Source organism: Trichosurus vulpecula, chromosome 1 (genome assembly GCF_011100635.1).
Source record: "Trichosurus vulpecula isolate mTriVul1 chromosome 1, mTriVul1.pri, whole genome shotgun sequence".
Lineage (NCBI taxonomy): Eukaryota > Metazoa > Chordata > Mammalia > Diprotodontia > Phalangeridae > Trichosurus > Trichosurus vulpecula.
The window spans coordinates 102,393,517-102,415,818 of NC_050573.1; the positions used below are offsets into that span (position 1 = coordinate 102,393,517).

Consider the following 22,302-nt stretch of genomic DNA (forward strand, 5'->3'; position numbering starts at 1 on the left):
ATACATGGGGAGATCAGGGACATATCTATGGAATATGTATCACCTGAGCTGGGCCTTGAAAGGGGGGGAGAATTTCGGCAAACAATGAGAGGCACGGGGTGGGGTGGAGTGGGGGGAAAACCTTTCTGGTGAGCTAAGGTATAAAGGCAGGAAGGGACAAGATTTGGGTTTGGCAAGCAGTCCAGATTATTTGGAATGTAGATTGTGTAAAAGAGTGATAAGGCTGGAAAGTTATATTGGAGCCAAATTGTAGATAGCTTTGTATATAAGGTTTAGGAATTGGTATTTTATTTGGTCAAGCAATCAGTAGGGAGGGAATAGAAAGGAGAAAAGAAGAGTCAGATGGCTTACTGATTGGAGGAAGACCTCAGAGTCAGGAAGACTGAGTTTCGATTATACCTCTAATATGCTGGCTAGATGGCCTTGGTCAAGTCACTTAACTTAGTCTCCCAGGAAACCATTTTAGACCATTAGAATGTGGCCTCCCTGAGAGCAGAGACTGTCTTTACTTTTCGGTTTGTATCCCCAGTGCTTCTCACATAGTATATGCTTTATAGATGCTTTTTCATTTGTCCATTCATTCATTGGATTGTAAGGTACAGAGCAGACACTAAGCTGAACTGCATTGCTGTAGGGAATTTCCTCCCTGGGAGTTCCCCAAACAAATGAAATAACAGGCTTAGTAAAAAAACAAAACAAACAAACATAATCCTTGTTCTCTCCCCCACCCTCACCCCAAGACACGTGCAAAGGAAACAATACAGTAATATTGCTATGTTAAGATGTTATCCTATTTATGTATTTTTGAAGAACATAGAAACATAAGTTCATAGACATACAACAGGAAAGGACTCTTTAGTGGCCTTCTAATTCAAACCTCTCATTTTATGGTGAGAAGACTAAGACCCAGGGTGAGTAGCTAACTTGCTTGGTGTCTCACAGAAACTAAGCATCAGAGGTAATATTTGAACCCGGCTCCTCTGACTCCAGAGCTTGGGCTCTTTCCACTGAACCCAACTCTCCCAGTCAGAGATTATCAGAGCTGGGAAGGACTTGAAAACCCATCTAGCCTGTTCTACCCATTTTACAGAGGCTCAGAGAGGCAGGAATGACCTGCCCAAGGTCACACAATTAATCAGTGGCAAAGTCAGCCCAGGCACTCACCACATTTTCCTTTCCACAAAGGTGGAACTCTGTTGGAAAAGGGAAGATCACCTTCCCAGTCCCTCAGGGCCTGAGTGGACTCCTCTATGGTGTGCACTTTGGAAAGCTGAGCTGGCTGAGGGAGCAAGCCATGAGCTCAACGAGTTTAACGTAATAGGCCTGAGTTCACCTTAGAGGTATTATCTTTTCTTTTCTTTTTTTTCATTTTCTGCCTAACCATCACAAATCCAGCTCTTTAGTCCCCAAATCCATCTCCCTGTCACTCCCTCGGACTTCACTAGCGGCAGCAACTATCCTTCTAAATTTGTTGGGGATACGGAAGTATGAGGAATCCAACAACAGCCTCATTTTATAGATAAGAACACTAGGACCCACAGAAATAAAGGGAATTGTCTGTGGTCACATGGCTGATAAATAGCAGAGCCATGATCCGAAGTGCTTAGCACAGTGCCTGACACATAGTAGGCACTTAATGTTCATCGGATTGGATTGAATGAAGCCATGGGAGAGATAGAAGGTTGTTGTTGTTGTTGAGTTGTCTCAGTCACAGCTGACTCTTTGTGACCCCATTTGGGGTCTTCTTGGCAGAGATGCTGAGGTGGTTTGCCATTTCCTTCTTCGGCTCATTTTACAGAAGAGGAAACTGAGGCAGATAGAGCTAAGCAACTTGCCCAGCGTCACACAGATACTAAGCGTCTAAGGCTATATTTGAAGTCAGGTCCTCCTGATTCCAGGCCCAGCACTCTAAATGCCTTGAGATAGAAGGACTAGTTATTAATAATAATGTTGTTGATGATGATAATGATGGTTATGATAGCTGGAGGTCAGTTGTCAACTATAACAAATATCCAGATGTGGTGATACAATTGTATTATGTGACCCTCCACTTCACCACTTAGCTGCCCTCACTTAACTTCTTAGGCCTTGTTTTAACCAGATGTAAAATGAGGATGTTGGATTGGATGGCTTCTGAGGACCCTTCCAACCCAACACCTAGGACTATGTGAGCTTATGAAACTCTTATCAGCATCATTCCATTGTGAAGGTCCTGTCAGATGCAGCTGTGAAAATGGGGGGAAGACCAATGGGCTGGGAAGCAGGTAAAGATTAATGGAAGGATGAATGGAGGAAAGAAAGAAAAAGAAAGGGAGGAAGGAAGAAAGAAAGAAAGATAGGAAGAAAAGAAGGAAGGAAGAAAGAAAAAGGAAGGAGGCAAGAAAGATAGAAAGAAAGAAATGAGAGAGAGAGAGAGAGAAGGAAAAAAGAAAGAAAAAGAAAGAGAGGAGGGAGGGAGGGAAGGAAGGAAAGGGGAGGGCAAGGAAGGAGAAAAGGAAGGAAAGATAAGGAAAGGAAGGAAGAGAAGGAGGGAAGGGAAGGAGAGAAGTAAGGAAGGTGGGAAGGAAGGAAGGAAGAAAAAAGGAAAGAAGGAAGACAAAGAAGTAAAGGGCATTTATTTAAGAACTACTGTGTACCAGGTACTATGCTAAGGTTGGGGATGCAAATACAAAAGCAAGACAGTTCCTGTCTCAAGGAGCTTGCAATCTAATGTGGATATGTGTTTGTGGCAACACATATAGAGAAGTGGTGGCCAGGGAAAGGTGTTTTGGTCTGGGGAGTCCTGGGAACAGTAAGTAGAAGAGTATAGCAGTTGATGGGAATACTTGTTCCAGAAACAATGGTAGAGTTGATTTGATTAGTGGCCCCAGAGCAGGACGTGGAAAGCTGTGATGGGTGGAGGGAATGATCAGGTGGTACTCCAGGCATCATGGTGGCAGGGTGGACATAAAGAGAGCCAGGGGGAAGCATTTGCAGGTCTAAGGCTGGCTTAATATAGTGGGCTCTTAACAGTCAGGACCAAAGAAGGAAAGGAGCATTTATTAAGTGCTTATTATATGCTAGGATTCTCACAATAACACTGTGAGGTAAGTGATATCATTATTCTCATCTTACAGTCAGGGAAACTGAGATAAAGACTGTGACTTGCCTAGGATCATACAGCTATTAAGTGTCTGAGACTGCATTTGACCTCAGGTCTTCCTCACTCAGTCAGTCAAGCATTTATTAAGCCTTTATTATGTGTGACCCATCTTACTAAGCTCCGTGGGTGCAATGAAAGGCAAAAGACAGTGTCCAACCTTAAGGAGCTTACAATGTAAAGAGGGAAACAACGTGAAAACAGCCAGGTGCAAATAAATTGTAGGCAGGATAAATTGGAGCTCATCAGCAGGGGGAAGGCACTGGAATTAAGAGGAACTGGAAAGGCTTCCAGTTGAAGGTGAAATTTTGCTGGGACTTGAAGAAACCAGGGAAGCTGGGGGGATAGAGTTGAGGAGACAGAGTATTCCAGGCATGGAAGACAGTCAGTGAAAATACCTGGACCCCAGAGATAGAGTGTCCTATTGGAGGAACAAGAAGAAGGGGGGCAGCTAGGTGGTACAGTGAGTAGAGCACTGGCCCTGGAGTCAGGAGGACCTGAGTTCAATTCCAGCCTCAGGTACTTGACACACTAGCTGTGTGACCTTGGGCAAGTCACTTAACCCCAATTGCCCTGCCTTCCTCTCTCCAAAAAAACAAAAACAAGAAGGAGGCAAGCACTCTGTCCTAGGTGCCGAGAAGCTCAACATTCAGGAGAATGACCCTTGAGGTCCTACTCAAGATTCTGGGTCCAATAGTCACTTACCCAAACTCTTCATTGTAATATTCCCATTTCCATAATGCTTTTAGCACTTTACTTCTAGCAACCCTGAGATTGGGTCGAACAATTATTATACCCCATTTTGTAAATGACGAAAGGCACTTGCCAGTAGTCAGATATCTGGTAGATGCCAAAGGCAGGATTAGAATCCACCTCTCTTCTTTTTCCTAAGGACAGTGCACTCCTTGGGGTCAGGGACTATTCTCGTACTTCCTCATTTGTCCCCACATTACCTTGCGCAGTACTAGGCTACATAAGCAGATGATCAGTAAATATTTATTGAATGGAATGATAATCAATGTAGCTGGCATTTTTATAGCACCTGATGGTGACAAACACCATCCACCCAGACGTGAGAGGCAGTGGGGAGCTGGCTAGAATACCAGACTAGGAATCAGAAAGATCCCGGTTTAAATTGTACCTCAAAAATTTATTAGCTGTATCATCTGGGGCAAGTCACTTAATCCTTCTGAGACTGGTGGCCAAGAACTGGAAATTGAGGAGATGCCCATCAACTGGGGAATGGCTGAACAAGCTGTAGTATATGAATGTAATGGAATACTATTGTGCTATAGGAAATGATGAGCAAGCAGGTAGACTTCAGAAAAACCTGGAAAGACTTATATGAACTGATGCTGAGTGAAGTGAGCAGAACCAGGAGAACATTGTACACAGCAACAGGCACAGTGCGCGATGACTGACTTGGATAGACTTAGCTCTTCTCATCGATGCAAGGACCTAAAACAATTTCAAAAGACTCATGATGGAAAATGCCATCCACATCTAGAAAAAGAACTATGGACTGGGAATGCAGAGAGAAGGAGACTATTTTCTTTTTTTGTTTGTTTTGTTTTGTTTGTTTTTTTCTTTCCCATGGTTCCTCCCATTAGCTCTAATTCTTCTATACAACATGACTAACGTGAAAATACGTCTAAAAGGAATGTATACGTAAAGCCTATATCAGATTCCATGCCATCTTGGGGAGAGAAGGAAGGGGGAGAAAATTTAAAACTTATGGAAGTGAATGTTGCAAACTAAAAATAAATAAATTAGCTTATAAAAAAATCTTCCTGACACTCAATTTCCTATTTGTAAATCAATGAGCATGATGGTACCACTAACCTCAGAGGATTGTTGTGAGTATCAGATGACATACTGCTGTAAAGTGTTTTGAAAACCTTCAAGTATGATTATCATCTCATTTGTCCCTCATGCTAACTGTTAGAGGGAGATGGTATAAATATTATTATGTTTATTTTACAAATTTAAAACCTGAGGATCGGGCGACTTCATGGTTGTTTGCCTAAGGTCACACAGCTAGTAAATGTCAGAGGTGGCCCTAAAACCCGGGACTCTTCCTTCCCATTACACCATATTGTTGGCTTGTTGTTAGGAAGGCATTTCTGGAGTTTGGTTCATCCTCATGTGGACACTGGCAGATCGTAGGATTTCAAGCTGGAAGAAACCTCAAAGATACTTTTAGTCTCTCATTCTACAGATAGGAAAACTGAGGTCCAGAGAAACGCAGTGGCTGTAGGGCTCATGCCCTATACCGGACAAATTGCTGAAAGATTCCCAGATTGCTTTCTTAGCTGCCTGATACAACACCTGCTTTCCTTCCCGAGAATCTACGAGTGAGACCTTCTCTCCTGGTGCCACCTAGTGGTGAGTGATGCTCTTCACTTGTGGCTGGGGAACTGTCCTGCCTATCGATGAGTATGTGCAAGGATCTGATACACCTTGATAGAAAGGAACCCCGTAGTATCTGTTTCATGTTCTGCCTTCCTTTCCGTCCAGTTAAATCCAGCCCACTCTGCCACTCATTTCTTAAGCCTCTGCTATGGCCCGGCTCTGTGCTGGGGACATTAATAGGGAAAATATCAGAGGCTTTGCCCTCGAAGACTTCCCATCTAAGTAGGGGAAGCCTGGTGGAACAGAATCAACACGATGATCCGGAATGATCTAGAGCCAAGAGAACCGGGTTCAAATCCTACCTCAGACACTCATTACCTGGGCAGCAATGGGCAAGTCACTTCATCTGCAAAATGGACATAAAAATATTGGGACAGTTTATCTCATGGGATAGTGGTTTTGAGGAAAGTACTTTGCAAACCTGAATGCATGACATCCCTATGAACTCTTTTAAATCACCCCTGGGAGACAGAACGTATGTAACTGTGAGCATGATACAAGGTGGACGATACAGAGCGGTCCAATCCTGGATTTGGAATTGAAGGATTTATGCTTAGTTCTTTTTTTTTTTTTTTGGAGGGGGGAGGGCAGGGCAATTGAGGTTAAGTGACTTGCCCAAGGTCACATAGTAAATGTGTCAAGTGTCTGAGGTCAGATTTTAACTCAGATCCTCCTGACTCCTGAAAGGGTGCTCTACTCACTGCGCCACCCAGTTGCCTCTTATGCTCAGTTCTCGATTTGGTTCCTTACTACCCGTGTGACCTTGGGAAAGTCACTTAACTTCCTTGGGATTCAGTTTCCTCACCCATAAAATGCAAGGACTGGAAGGAAACAAGCATTTATATAGTACCTACTGTGTGCCAGGCATTGTGCTCAGCGTTTGACAAATATTATTTCATTTGATCCTCACAACAAACCTGGGAGGTGGGTGCTGTTATTATCCTCATTTTAGAGTTGAGTAAACTGAGGCAAACAGGGGTTAGGTGACTTGCCCAGGGTCACACAGCTAATAACAATAGCTAACATTTATATAGTGTTTACTCCATATTAGGCACTGTGCTAAGGGCATGACACATTATTTTATTTGATCCTCACAACAACCTTGCAAGATAAGTGCTATTATTTATCCCCATTTTACAGACGAGGAAACGGAAGCAAATAGAGGTAAAGTGACTTGCCCAGGATGACATAGCTAGGAAATAAATGTTTGAGACTGAATTAGAACTCAGGTCTTCCTGACTCCAGGCCCAGAGTCCTATCTCCTATACCTAGCTGCCTCTAGATGGGCTCCATGTTTTCTTCCAACTTAAAATCTACAAGGAAAAAGTGATCTCTGAAAAAAGCTCTCTCTCTCTCTCTCTCTCTCTCTCTCTCTCTCTCTCTCTCTCTCTCTCCCCCCCGTCTCTCTCTCCCTCCTTCCCTCCCTCTTTTCCCCCCCTCTCTCTGTCTCTCTCTCTCTCTTTCTCTCTCCCCCTCTCCCTCTCCCTCTCTCCCTCCCTCTTCCCCGCCCCGTCTCTGTTTCTCTTTCCCTCTCTGTCTCTCTCTGTGTCTCTCTTTGTCTCTGCCTCTGTCTGTCTGTCTGTCTGTCTCTCTCCCTCTGTTTCTGTCTCTGTCTCTCTTTGTAGGTGTGGGTATAAGTTATGAGAAGACCATAGATGTAGAGCTGAGTGCGAGTTATAGATGAGCTTTGAGGGCGCTGATATAACAGTTACCAAGGGAGACCAGCACGGATGCTACCGAGTGAAAGAGGGAGGAGGAATCTCAAGCTCCCTTTCATCTGTAACATGCTGCAACTCTATAATGAATTGTTATCATCTTTAAAATGGAGATAATAGCCCCTACCTCTCACAGTCCAAGACAAGCTAAGTAAAACAGCAGGGCATAAGAAAAGACTATAGATCATTCCCCTGTGGGGCGGCATCTCGTTTTGAGTAAGAATTAGCAGAGAAGCAGATATACTCAGGCTCTTATGAGGAAAAATTTTCTAAAAGTCTGATTGGCTTTCAGTAAGGATAAGGCTCCTTTGGTCCATAAAGACTCCTCAGGATACCTCAAGGAAGGACAAAAACATTCGTTTAGGAAACACAGGCAAAGGCAGCTATAGGCTAACGGGAAGAGAGAACAGTGACCAGGCCTGAAGGCCTCAGATGGTTTGGTTTAAACTCTTGACCAGAAATGTGTTTCATAGATCACCGTTTCTTGCCCTAGTGGCCTCATGCAAAAATCTCTAGCTATTCCTTCAGATGGGGACTCTAAGTCCCTGTCAGTGGCCTCAGGGAGCTGGAGAGGCCCATACTAGCTTGGGGTTTAGCAGGGGGAGGACATCCTCTATGTCTGTGCCCTCCTCAGAACAGCATTTCCTGAGCATGCTTCCTGAAAAGGGATGGAATTTGGGGAGTTTGTACGGATGCAGAGTTCAAGGGAACCTTATAGGGAATTTCCTCTATTGTTTCACTGACTTGCAAGGCCTTGTTACCCTGGGGGAGGGAGAAGGGGAAGCGGGGAATGAGATGAGTGAGGACCTCAGGGAACATATCACATCATCTTGCTTTTGAACTTGTGTTGAGGTACTCACAGCCTCTTGGTTGACAAGAGCTCTGGATCTGTAGCAAGGAAACCTGCTTTTCAATTCTGGCTTTGCCACCTGTGGGATCCTTCCCACACTTTCATGCAGCAGTAATGGGTGGGAACCAGTAAGGCCAATCTTCAAAGAAGCAGCTGTAACCTTTTGTTGTTGTTTCAGTTGCGTCCAACTCTCTATGACCCCATTTGAGGTTTTCTCAGCAAAGATATTGGAGTGGGTTGTCATTTCCTTCTCCAACTCATTTTACAGATGAGACAACTGAGGCAAGCAGGGTGAAGTGACTTGCACAGGGTCACACCACTAGAAAGTGTCTGAGGCTGGATTTGAACTCAGGAAGAGGAGTCTTCCTGACTCTAGGCCTAGCACGCCATCCATTGGACCACCTAGCTACTCTTGAGAATCAGTTACAGCCACCACTGCTGTCTTTGGGACCTAGGACAGGTTCAAGGCATTAAAAGGGAGCTCTGATTCCAGTAAGGGGTCGGTGGTAAGAACACTAGACCAGTGAGTCCCCCACCTTTTAGAGTATTGGGACTTCTTTTGAACAAAATGAAGGAATTTTATCATTCTCTAATGTGACAGTAGTGCCATTAGGATCAGCAATTTAGTGCTGGAAGGGACCACAGAGGTCACCTGGTCTGTCTTCATTTTAGACACAAGGAAACACACATCAGAGATGTTAGATGACATGTCTAGGGTCAGACAGGAAGTGACAAGAGCTGGGATTTGGAGTATGCTGGCTCTGGACCCGGTCAGTGCTCTTTCCAAAATACTAGTGGCTTAAAGTTGCCCAGGACTCGGTTTTTGGATTAGTCAAATGAGGGACCTGAAGCAGCCACATGATGGGGAAAATGAATACGCAAATAACTCTGATACAAGTACAAAGGAGGGTTCTGGGGAAAGTGATGTGAGGAGACGGGACTGATCGCTTTCACCTAAGAAGAGAGAAATACCCCCTCTTACAAGCTTCTGGAGTGGTCCAGCTCCCCTCATCCTCCTTAAAAACAAAGAATCTTGCTAACTCTGAGATCCTTCTTTCCCACTAAGGTGTTAATGCTTGATGACAGCTCAGAGTAAGAGATCCTTGCCTTCACTTCCTTCCTGGGGTATTGGTGTTTAATATATGTATATAATAAATTGATTATACTCTGAACCAGGGCATAGGAGATAGATTTAGAAGCTTCCAGACTTTCCCAGCACCCTTCTCACACTCTGAGATCAGCCCCTCATTTTCAGATGACAGAAACCTGGGAGAATAGTTGACATGTTAGATCACAGAGTAAGGACACAAAAGATCTCAAAAAAAGATGGGAAGAATAGAATAAGATGTAATAGGTATAAATGTAAAGTTCTACAGAGGTTCAAAATGTAAATTTCACAAGTACAAAATGAAGGATTTATGGCTAGTAGTTTAGATAGACCCATGCCTGGAGAGCTCTCCCTTGTTATCTCCATCTCCGGGCTTCCTTCAAAACCCGGCTTCTACAGAAAACCTTTTCCAATCCCTCTTGATATTAGGGCCTTCCCTCTGTTAATTGTTTCCCATTTATCCTGTGTGTAGCTTGCTTGTATATAGTTGTTTGGCAGCTAGGTGGCAGAGTGGATAGAGCACTAGGCTTAGAATCAGGAAGACTCATCTTGTTCCAGATACTTACTAGCTGTGTGATTCTGGGCAAGTCAATCCTATTTGCCTCAGTTTTCTCATCTGTAAAATGAGTTGGAGAAGAAAATGGCAAACCATTCTGGTATCTTTGCCAAGAAAATTTCAAATGGGGTCATGAGGAGTTGGACACAGCTGAAAAGGACTGAATAACAATAAACATAGTTGTTTACATTTCCCTCATTAGACTGTGAGCTTCTTGGGGGCAGGGATTGTCTTTTGCCTTTCTTGTTATCCTTAGTGCTAAGCACGATGCTTGGCATGCAATAGGTGCTCAATAAATGCTTATTGACTGACTGAATTTTAGTGGACTAAAAGTTCAATGTAAATCAATAGCCAAAAAAGCTAACGTAATCATAGACTGTGTTAAGAGAGCCCTGATGTCCAGGACAGAGGAGGATGATGTTTCTTCCCTGGTCAGAAGACATTCAGAGTCTCATCTTCAGTTCTACGTATAAGGTTTTACAAAGAACATTGTCATTATGAAAACTACCCTTTGGAGAGCCACAAGGATGTTAAATGGACTAAAGATTAGGCCATAAAAGGATTGGCCAAACCAGGGACATTAAGGATGAAGAAGTGAAGACCTAGTCGGGGCAGGGTAGCAGTTTTTGAGGATCTGAAGGACTTTCAGGTGACTGAAGGATTAGATTTGCTCTGCTTGGCTCCAGAGGACACAACCAGAGGCAATGGGTTGAAATGCCAGAGAAACACATTTTCTCAGGCTCCAGGTAAGTAAAAACTTCCTAACAATAGAGTGATCTCCAAATAGAATAGGCTACATTGGGTCATAATGGGTTCTCCCCCATTTGACGTCTCCAGAAAAAGGGCTGGATGACTGGGGAGATGATGTAGAGGGGATAAGTGTTCAGTTATGGATTAGACTATATGACCAATGTTGCCTCAAGCTGAGACCTGGGAAAGACCTTAGCTTAAAAAGGCCAAGGTCTCCCACTGCATCCAAGGCCATCTCCAGTCATCCTGATTTATATCTTGCTGCTGGACTCAGATGGCTCCGGAGGAGAAAGTGAGGCTGGTGACTTTGCGTAGCCCTGCATCACTTAAATCCAATTTACTTGCAAGTGAGGGACAAATGCCAATGGACTAGATGATTACTAACACCCATTTCAATCCTGAAAGCCTGTGGATTTGGGGTCTACTAGTGATACAACTTCTCTGCCAACCAGGCAACAACCAGAGTGTAGAACTTGGAAGACAGCAGACCTTGTTCCCATCTGTGCCCCAAGGCCATGGCTGAGCAAAAGAGAAACTTCGCAACTTTCACAAGACTCATCTGACAGTATGCTCATCACAATACACCAGGAAGAGAGAAAATAAGCCTTTACTTGCATAGAATCATAAAGTCTCGGAGCTGGAAGGGACTTCCCCACCTAGTCCAACCCCCTTCCTGAACAAACATCCTCTCTCCATATTCCCATTAAGTGGCGGTCAGGCTTTACTTAATCTCCAGGGGTGGAGGGCTCACTGGTTGGTTTGTTGTTGTCCTTCGTTCCTGAAGAGGACTCTAGCATCTCTATGCTAGAGTCAAGTTTCTACGTGTCCGACTGTGGCTGATCAGACCAATACTAGCTTGGAATGTTCTACCACAGGTTGGGCATAAATAGTCCATGTGAACATTTGGAGCAGATACTCCAAGTTTGAGCATCCTGCATTTCCTCTGAGCTATTTCAATTCTGCTTTGCTCATAGAGCACAGCACCTTCTCTGATGAGGGCATGCTGTACTAGGTGGGCCTGTGCCAGTGCCTCCCATGTCACAAATCAATTCCAAAGTTCTTAAGAGAGATCTTGAGAGTGTCCTTGTATCACTTCTTCTGACCATCATGTGAACGTTTGCCCTGTGTGAGCTCTCCATGGAATAGTCTTTTTGGCAAGTGTCCATTTTGCATTCAAACAACGTGGCCAGCCCATTGGAGTTGGGCTCTCTGAAGCAGATTTTGAATGCTTGGCACTTTAGTTTGAGTAAGAACCTCAGAGTCTGGTACCTTATCCTACCAGGTGATCTTCAGAATCTTCCTGAGACACCTTTTTTTTTTTTGAGGTCAAGTCACTGAACTTTTGTCTGCCTCAGTTTCCTCATCTGTAAAATAGGTGTAATAATAACATCTATCTTCCAGAGTTGTTGTGAGAATCAAATGAGATAATAATGTAAAGTGCTAGGCACACAATAAGAGTTATTTTAGTGTTAAACAGCAAGGTGGCTCAGTGGGTAGAGTGCTGGGTCTAGAGAATCTGGAAGCCCTGAGTTCCAATCTAGCTACAGACATTTAGCTGTGTCACCCTAGGCAAGTCACTTGATCTTTTGGCCTCAGTTTCCTCATCCATAAAGCCATGATAATAATATCACCGACTTCCCAGTGTTGTTGTTAGTATCAAATGAGATCGCACATGAAAGCTACCATGATGACGATAGTGATGTCCAGCTAGCTTCATCCTTTCCTCTCTTCGCTGCATCAGCATCACTATGGTCTGGGTAGCATTCTGAAAGAACTTTTAAAAGCTATAAAAATGTCTCCTACCAACTTGCCTCACAATGGATTACGACTGAGAATAGAGTTTGTTCAATAGGCGAAGTTTAAATGAAAAGGGTGATAGAGTAGCATGGTATGCCAAGAAAACATATTCCTGGGTGCAAATCCACAGGCTGAGAGGTTATTTAGGAGAGAATCATCATCAACCTCCAAAAAAATCTGTACAAAAGGTGCTGTTTTTATTATCAGCCTTGTCAATGGAAGGAGAAATAGGAGCAATGTAGGGGGCAGCTAGGTGGTGCAGTGAGTAGAGCACTGGCCTTGGAGTCAGGAAGACCTGAGTTCAAATGTGGCCTCAGATACTTGACACTAGCTGTGTGACCTTGGGCAAGTCACTTAATCCCAATTGCCCTCCCTTCCCCCACTCCAAAAAAAAGAAAGTTATAGGAGCAATGTGGTAGTCATTGTCTATCATGGGCTGTCTGACCAGAAGGAGGAGGAGATAGGTGGTGAGCTCCAGAAATATGTAAAAAAGTAGCAACAGATGCATGGTGTGGTAATGGTGGACTTCAACCATCTGAACATTCTGTGTTGGTTTTGTTGTTGTTCAGTTGTTTTCGGTCTTTGTGACCCCATTTGGAGTTTTCTTGGCAAAGATACTGGAGTGGTTTGTCATTTCCTTCACCAGCTCAGTTTGCAGATGAGGAAACTGAGGCAAACAGGGTGAAGTGACTTGCCCAGGATCACTGAGCCAGTGAGTGTCTGGGGCCAGATTTGAACTCAGAAAGATGAGTCTTTCTGACTCCAGTCCTGGTGCTCTATGCACTATGGCACCACCTAGCTGCCCTGAACGTCTGCTGGTGCACTTTTTCAAAAAAGAAAGAGCTGACAAATTTTTTACTTGATTTGTTAATGATTTTGTTCTTCAGGACAGGAAGCAAGCAGTGAGGATAATCGACACAAATTCTGACTAAATAAACATAAATGACTGAGGAAGAAGAAGGGCAGTTGGCTAAAGAGAATGATGTGGATGCATAGGGAACTCATTACCAAATCAAGATTTTAAAAGATACAACAGAAGATAAAGACAAGGGTAGTTACAAGAAGATCATTACAAAAGTGTGGCTTCATTCTCTAAGAATAGTGTCAGGAGCCAGAATAGGTGGAAGCAGGTGATGGATGTCAAGGAACACACACACACACACACACACACACACACACACACACACACACGCGCGCGCGGTCAAAGGTGTGATGAGCTATATTGGAGACAAAACAAACATAAAAAGGGAGATAATTTGAGGTGGAGGGGCAGCTAGGTGGCACAGTGAGTAGAGCACTGGCCCTAGAAACAGGAGGACCTGAGTTCAAATCCACCTCAGATGCTTGACACATGTACTAGCTGTGTGACCTTGGGCAAGTCACTTAACCCCAATTGCCCTGCCCCCCCCCAAAAACACAACAAAACAAAAAAAGAATTTGAGGTCGATAGGATGGCAATAATGATTGATAGACAGAAGATAGGACTATTTAACTCTATTTTCTCTATCAAGGAGAATGATCTTTAGCTTTGGAAGTTTAGAACCAGAAAAATGACATGCAGGGAGTTGAAATTCAAGTGAAGAGATGGTAACAGAGACCTTAGCTGTCCTCATTGAATTCAAATGTGTATTCAGGGATGGACTATAGTATGACCCTGGATAAACAGGAGGTTTTATGGGCCCCAAATCCCTGGGAAAAGGCTTTAAAAGTTAGAGGAAAAGGCACAGAAAAAGGAGGTGACTTATTTTTAGTTTAGCATTCATGGCCTTCCATAATCCAGCATGGCTATGCCTTTGCATAGAATGTAAGCTTCCTGAGTTCACGGATTACTCCTTTTTTTTGACTTTGTATTTTCAGCACTTAACACAGTGCCTGGCACATAGTAGGCAGGTATTTAGTAAATGCTTGTTGATTGGCTGTTTTGCAGCCTTATTTTAACATTACTCCTTTCCATGTGCCCAACTATACTCTCTTCTTTCCCTTTATGGGTCTGGGTCTTTGTTCATGAAATTTCCTAAGCCTCAAAGGTCTTTCTCCTCACCCTTCCCAATCTCTGCCTAGAAGAGTCCTATCTGGCCTTTAAGGCTCAGCTCACAAGGTCCTTGAGAGTAAAAGTTGTTTCATTCACTGTCTTTTCAATACCCAGTACCTAGGACACTGTCTGGCACAGAGTAGGTGCTTAATAAATGCTTGTTGATTGAGCTCCTCTGTGAAGCCTACCCTCATCCCTTTAGACAAAAAAAAAGACTTTTCCTTTTTCAGACCACACATAGCATGTTGTCTGTCCCTTCGGACTTGTTGAGTTTTATTTTGTATCAGTTATTTGTGTATCGCTACCCCTGCTAGACCGCAAGCTCCATGGAAAAGGTTTCTTATTTATCTTTCTATCTCCTCCAGCTCACAGCACAGAGCTCTGCAAATAACAGGAGCTTAAGGCATGTTTGTTAAAATGATTTCAATTGAATTACTCTCTCCCAAACCTGGCTGCCTTTAAGCCCAGTGTGATGAATTGACCTTTGGCATTCCTGCCTCAAGCTGAGGGACTTGGAGACTTAGACACTAGGCTGGTTGGTGTTTGATCTGAGATGAATGAGGATTAGGTTTGTGTCTTGGTGGATTTAATTGGTTGCTGTGTTTCTCCCTGGAGTTTGGGGTCTATAGTTTGAAATGGAAAGACTATGGAGTGGGACTAACAGGAGGAGAGGGTGTCCTGCTCCTGGAGGGGGTGGGAGGGAAGAATAAAAGGAAAAAATTACATAGCCAGTTTTACATAATAGATTTGCAGTTTTGTGTGCAATCACATTTTTCTATTATACCATTTTAGAGAAATGCTTGTTTTATTCCATAAATTAAAAATAAAAATAATTAATTAATTAAAAAAAGAAAGGAGGATGAAATTTAGGAGCATCAGTCCTGGGCAGAAAAGCAGATTTGAAGGAGTGGGCTGGACTAGATGATCCCTAAATTAAAACCTTTTCGAGGTCTCTTTTGTATTTTAATATTCATGTTCTATGTTCCCTTTCCATTATAAAAGTTATGTTTTTAACCTAAATTTGAAGGTCCTTTTGTGATCTGATAGTCTATGTTCCTTGGACTCTTTATATCCTAGAGGCAGCAAGGTGGTGCAGAGAGTAGGACTTGGGCTGAGAGTCAGGAAGACCTCAGTTCAAACGTGGCATCAGATAATTACTGTATGTGTGACCCACGGCAAATCATTAGACCTCTGTCTCAGTTTCCTCAGCTATAAAATTGGATAATAATAGCACCTATCTTCTAGGGTTGTTGTAAAGATCAAATGAGATTATATTTGACAAAGTGATTAGCACAGTGCATGCATGCCACATAGTAGGTGCTTACCAAATGCTTGTTTCCTTCCTTTCTTCCTCCCTCCCTTTCTTCCTCCCTCCCTCCTTCTTCCCTCCCTTCCTCTTTCTTTCCTTCCTTCCTTCCTTCCTTCCTTCCTAACTTCCTTTCTTCCTCCCTCCCTCCTTCCTTCCTTCCTTTCCTCCTTCCTTCCTTCCTCATCAGTGTATTAACTCTATAGTCATCTTCTTGACCAGGTGTTTGTGGCCTTAATTTCCTAGCAAAACCTTGTTCCAAGGAAACGGGCTACGTCCTAAGTTAGTGAGCTCCCCATCACCATAGGCTGGATAACCATTTGTGGATGGGGCAGTATGGTGTAATGAGAAGAACGGATGTAAAGGACCTGTCTGGATCTCAACCTCAATTCTGTTACTTGGGCTTCAGTGTCTCCATTTGTAAAATGAAGGAAGTGGGCCTCAAGATGATTTCTAAGGCTCCCACCATCTTCAAATCCTATGATTCTTCATTGTAGAAAAGATCCCTTCTGCTGAGTCTCTGCTTCTGTAACCAGCTCGCCACAAGGGGGCAGGATTGGGGTGTGAAATGGCCAGCTGCGGGCCCCAGCTTGCCAAGTCTAACACTTAGCCCAAATGCTTCTACAGCCAGTTGCTTCATTCATCTTTCCTAAGTCTGGATTTTAACTAGAAGCACCCGGGAGAATAGAGGCCTGGGGTCACCATCAGCCCTGCTTTGGGGGGCAGCGAAGGAGAAAGGGAGGTGGGATGTCTTCAGAGCCTCACTTAGAAAATTTTTTCCTTCATTAAGTAACTTATTGCAAAGCAATTAGTTCCATCCCTTTGAAGACAAAAGCTGCCAAAAATAAGAGTTTCTGTGATCTTTCTCCTTACCATGGAGAGCCTGCCTCTTTTTATTTCAAGCCATAACAAGTAAATGAATTATTTCTAGGAAACAGCAGCCCCCATGACTGATCAGGGATTGGTCAGATTGGAAGTAACGGAATGTGAATTTCCCCCCTCCAGACCAAATTTCCACTACTTAAACTCACAAAAATGTAACTTTATGAAATTATAAGATGAGACGTGGGGGAATCTTTGTAAAGAAATGCTATTGGCTGTAGGAAATAGCTGATGTCTTTCCAAAGAATAATATGGCTCTTTTTCCTTTAAAAAGTGCTTTGCACATATGTTAGCTCATTTGGCCTGTGAAGGAGAATCAGAATCAATGAATGTTGGGGCTGGAAAGGAAGGCAGATTGTAGATTATTAGAGCTGGAAGGGATTGAGGACATAGGATAATCTTAGAATATATAATGTTAAAATATGGAAAAAAGACTAAACAATTTGGAAGGAACCATAGAACATAGGATGTTCTATTATGAGCCTTAGATATCATTTAGTCCAGGGGTTTTAATGTGTGGAATTTCAAGAGGTCCATGAACTTGGATGGGAAAAAAATATTTCTTTTTTCTCACTTAGCTCTAAATGTCTTCACTTGACTCTAAATGTCATTCAATTATTAAAATAAAACACATTTTTTTTTCTGAGAATAGGGAAGAACATTAATATATGTTGTCTCCCCTATTAGACCATGAGTCCTTTGGGGGTCTCTTGCCTCTTTCTTGATATCCCCAGGACTTAGCACAGTGCCTGACTTTAGCAGGTACTTAATAAAAGCTTGTTGATTTGACCTGGACGGTCCATAGGCTTTGCCAGACTCCCAAAGGGTCCATTATACACACACACACAAAGATTAAAAACCTTGATCTATTCCAACTCTCTCATTTTTCAGACGAGGAAATTGAGGCCTAGAGTGGGGGAGTGACTTGTGAAAGTAGCTGCCTGTGTCATGAAAAACCATGCTGAGAGTTAGAGTATTTAAATTCCCCTTCAAGGATGGACTAGCTGTGTGACCCTAGGCAAGTCACTTAACTTGTCTGTTCCTCAAGTTTTCTTATCTATAAAATGGTGCTAGTTCTCCTTCATAAAGTAAATTTCTCCTTCATAAAGGAGCCGGGATTGGGATTGTAATCATAGGACTGGGGTGTGAAATGGCCAGCTGCGGGCCCCAGCTTGCCAAGTCTAACACTTCTCCAAATGCTTCTACAGTCAGTTGCTTCATTCATCTTTCCTAAGTCTGGATTTTAACTAGAAGCACCCAGGAGAATGGAGGCCTGGGGTCACTGTCAGCCCTGCTCTGGGGGGCAGTGAAGGAGAAAGAGAGGCGGGATGTCTCCTTCATAAAGCAAATTTGAAGGTTAAATGTGATAACATATTTAAAGCACTTTATCAACTTCAAAGCCCTCTATCAATGTTAGCTATTGTGGTTATGGTCATATTGTATTTGTATATTGTTATATTGTATATATTGTTACTGTTGACAGAACTCAGACTAGAATCCTGGCAGGCAGGGCAGGGACTGTTATCCCAATTTTATCACTGACCAGTAGCTGAGCAAGGGACTAAATTGGAGGACACTGGGCATTGAATCTAATGCGGCTTCTAACCTGTCTCCTTCCCCTGGGGAGCCTGGCATAGAGTGGACAGAACCCTGAAGATGGAGTCAGACCTGCCACTCTTGGCTTTCTCTCTGGGCCTCCTGACCTCACCTGTAAAACAAAGACCCTTAAGATTCCAAAGTGCCACCATACGAAGAGTCCTCTGTGGTCTTTGTGAAATTCTGAAGGCTGTGTTAGTGCCTTGAGAGTGTCCTGTCTGAATCTTGTATCTTACTCAGTACCCAGCATGGTACCCTGCACACACCAGGTGTTGAATGCTGTAAATGTTTGCTACCTGAATGAATGGTCTGGTCCTCTTTCTGTTCTTCTCCTCCTTTTATAAGGAAAGGAGGAGGTCAAACTGACTCAAAGAACTTGGCGTCTGTGAATGAAAAAATTACCTATGCGGCCCTACTGCTGGAGAGGTGCTGGCCAGAGCTATTTCTAAGATGGAGAATTAACCGCAATATTGAGGCTTTGAGGAGGAGAATGGGTCTTCAGCCTGTGCTGGGGTCCTGTTTTCAGTCCTAGGCTTTAGAGTGCCTTTGATTTTGTAGAGAGCTCTAGGGAGGGAGGGGTATCTGACTTGGGATCAGGAGAATAGAGTTTGAGTCCTAGCTTTGCCAAATACAATGTAACCTATGGCATGCCTCAGTTTCCTTATATGATCTGTAAAATCAGCTTTTTTGGGGGGATTGAACTTCATCTAAAACTGATCTTTCCCTTCTTAAATCTCTCCTAGTGGTATAAACTGGACGTTTTCTCATAGCAATTAGCCTACAGAGACCCCATCCCTTCCATCGTAGTGATTTGTGCACACATATCTTCTTTCCAATTACATTGTAAGGTCCTTGAGAGCAAAGTTTTGTGTCGGATCTATTTTTGTATTCTCAGGCCAAGCACTATATGTTCATGTAGGAAGTACTTAGTAAATGTTTGCTGAATTAAATTGAGTTGACTTAAGAGGGGGAGAAGAGAAAGAGATGCTTCAGAAGGCAGAGAGGCAACCTGAGGGTTACCCACGGAAGGAAGGGTGGAACAGTGTTTTTGGTGGGCAATCTGATTTAGTCCTGATGGGGTAAAAAGGTGGGTTGGGGGTAGAGTATTGTGAAAAATTTGTCTATTATAGCATAGAGAGGAAACTCATAAAGAACACTAGACCAGCAGTCAGAAGACCTGGGTCTGAGTCTTGCATTCTCATACTTTCCAGCTATGAAATGTTCTTTTCCTTTGTGGGCCTCCATTTCTTCTCTTGTAAAATTAGACTAGATATTCCCAAGGTCCCTATGAGCTCTCCCATACAGTGTTCTGTTGTCTAACATTCTCTATTCAAAGGTCCCTTTTCTAGCACTAACGATTTGTATTTTTGCATATTTTTTCCTAAGAGTTTTTCCAAGTGTAAAATGCTATAGTCTGTGTATTCTAACATTCTAAATTCTAAGGTCACTCCTAGTTTTAAAATTCAGTGATTTTTAGACACTAATAATGAGAATTAACTTTAAGATATGCAAAGCGACTTACAAATACCTCATTTTGATCATCACAACAACCTGGGGAGGAAGGTGCTATCATTATCCTCATTTTATAGATAGAAATTTTGGCAGACAAAGGTTAAGTAAAATGCCTGGGGTCACTAGTGTCTGAGGTTAGATTTGAACTCAGATCTTCCTGAGTCCAAGTCCAACACTCTATCAATCATTTTTTCCTTTCCGTTACCAACTGGTAGTCCCACTTCCTTCTCTTCCTCTCACTGGCTAGCTACCCGAGTCATTGGTCAATTCCATTATCTAGTAGTCCTTATAACATTTCAGAGGTTCCTCTAACTATGGTACTTAGGGTAATTGCTCAGACCCACCATACCCAGGGATAGCTCTGGGTTCTATGTAGGGGAAGATTATTTGTCTGTCTGTCTTTACACTCATTTATTTATTCCTTCATCCATCTAGCTCTCTATTTTTACTGTAATAGCTAAAGGTAACCATTTATAAAAGCAAAACATCTGAAACATCAAATGTTCAGCCCTGTGATCTCTCTAACTCAGGACTCTCCCTCCAGAATCTTAATCTTAAAGATTAAGAATTGGGTCCAAAACATCCCAAACTGACCTTAAAACTCAAAAATGGAATAATAAATTCATAGAACTTTAGATCTGGAAGAGACTCAAGAGATCATCGATCATCCGTGAATATGTAATAAGTTTAAAACAATAACAATAAATCTTTCAAATAGTCAAAAGAATTCAGCAATGGAATGGACTGGTTTAGAGGCAGTGAGTGAGCTCTCCATCATCAGAGCTATTCAAGGAGATGGCAGGAGCTCACGTTTCAACTTATGACTTATAAAGCACTTTCCTCGCAACACCCCTCTGAGGTCTGAAGGTAATAAACTGATGTTCTTGGCAGCTAGGGAGCATTAAGAAAGAACCGTGGAGGGGACCAGGTGGAAAGAGGTCTCCTTCATCTTACATTCAGGACCCTAAGACAAGGTTTCAGTTCTTTTGCCACTAATCAACTTATTGGCTAGCTGGGTTGTACAACAGATAGAGCACTGGGCCTGGAATCAAGAAGACTTATGTTCATGAGTTCAAAACCAGCCTCAGACCCTTAGCTTTGTGATCTTGGGCAAGTCACTTAATCCTGTTTGCCTCAGTTTCCTCATCTGTAAAATGAGCTGGAGAAGGAAATGACAAACCATTCCAGTGTCTTTACCAAGAAAACCCCAAATGGGGCCATAGAGAGTGGACACAACTGAAATGACCCAACAGCAACTCATTGTAGGACATTAAACAACTAATGTCTCTTCTCTGGCCCTATTAAGCTTTGATACTCTATTAGTTTGATTGAATCAGTGACTAGAAGGATCTGAGATCCTTTCCAACTCTAAGACTTAGTGGTTCTCCTTTGTCCCTGGGGTGGGCCCTTTCCGGGAAGTGCCCATCCTTTGAAGTCAGAGCTGTCCTCAACAAAACCAACAATCAATCCCAACGCAAGCCTAGTGCATAGTAGGCAACTGGTATGTTCTTGTTAACTTGAATTTATTTGTTCAAATTTTATAAAAGAAGTATCCCCTTAATTTAGGAAAACAGATGTGTTCTGAAATGCTCACCAATCAAAATATATACAATGAATACTAATTACAAACACTGGGGAATGATAGGATTGTAAACACAGAGTTGGAAGGACCTTGGAGGTCATCTAGTCCAACATCCTCATTTGACAGAGGAGGAAATTGAGACTCAGAGATGTTAGGTAATTTGCCCTAGGTCAGCCAGGATTTGACACAAGGTCCTCTTTTTAATGTAGCAACACTTCCTAAGGCAGCAAGGATTTCTAAAGTCAATCAGCTTGTGTTGTGAAGAATCATCCCTTAGTATAATAATACTTCAGGGACTATGATTCCATTAATATGAAACTCATTACGCCAACCCAATCAATAAATGTTTATGAAAGCCTGCTAAGTGCCAGGCACTGTGCCTTAAGCACTGGAATACAAAGAGTCAAAAGATAGTTCCACACCCAAGCAACTCACAATATAATGAATGAATACTATGAATGCAGACTGTAGTCCCTAAATTGTCTTAGCAGACAGACTGTGGCCAAGAATATTCACCCACTGGTAGCCAATGCTCTGGTGGCTAGTTTGTGAGTGGCTAACATAGTATGTTGCTGCCTTTCCAGCATGGTAGAGCTGATAAGAGCTTGTACCCCACTTGAATAGCCTTCAAAACCACAGGTTTACCTGTATGCCGTGGGGATGCATCAAAGGACTCTCTTTACAGGGGTAATAATTATACTTCCTTTGGCATTTCTATAGAGCTTTGCATTTATAAAGCTCTTTCCTTCACTGTCATGAAGTCAATCTCATTTGGGTGTCCCAATAATCCTGCAAAGTGGGGTAGTGTGAATATTATTATCTACATTTTTTAAATGAAGGAACTGGGGCTCGGGGAGGGTCACCAACTGTCCAAGGTCACAGGCACTCAAGGGTAGACCTTGGGACTTGAATCCAGGTCTTTTGACTCCCATCTAGTCAATCCTTATTTGTAAGTACAAAACAGATATGTCAAAAAGATTACCAGAATGGATTAATTGAACTGATCTGTAATAAGATTCTCAATACTGCTTAAAGTTGTCACACCCAAATGCTGCCTTGGTGGGA

The 22,302-nt window shown here is 42.8% G+C and overlaps 1 protein-coding gene across 1 annotated transcript in view; it reads right to left on the bottom strand.

Moving 5' to 3' along the window:
* CCN4 (cellular communication network factor 4) overlaps positions 1 to 22,302 on the bottom strand; it is a 68,350-nt gene that overhangs the window by 18,352 nt on the left and 27,696 nt on the right. Inside the window, exon 4 of the mRNA XM_036741622.1 lies at positions 9,325 to 9,382. Within this exon, the coding sequence (XP_036597517.1) occupies positions 9,325 to 9,382 (58 nt within the window). The remainder of the gene's footprint in view (positions 1 to 9,324; positions 9,383 to 22,302) is intronic.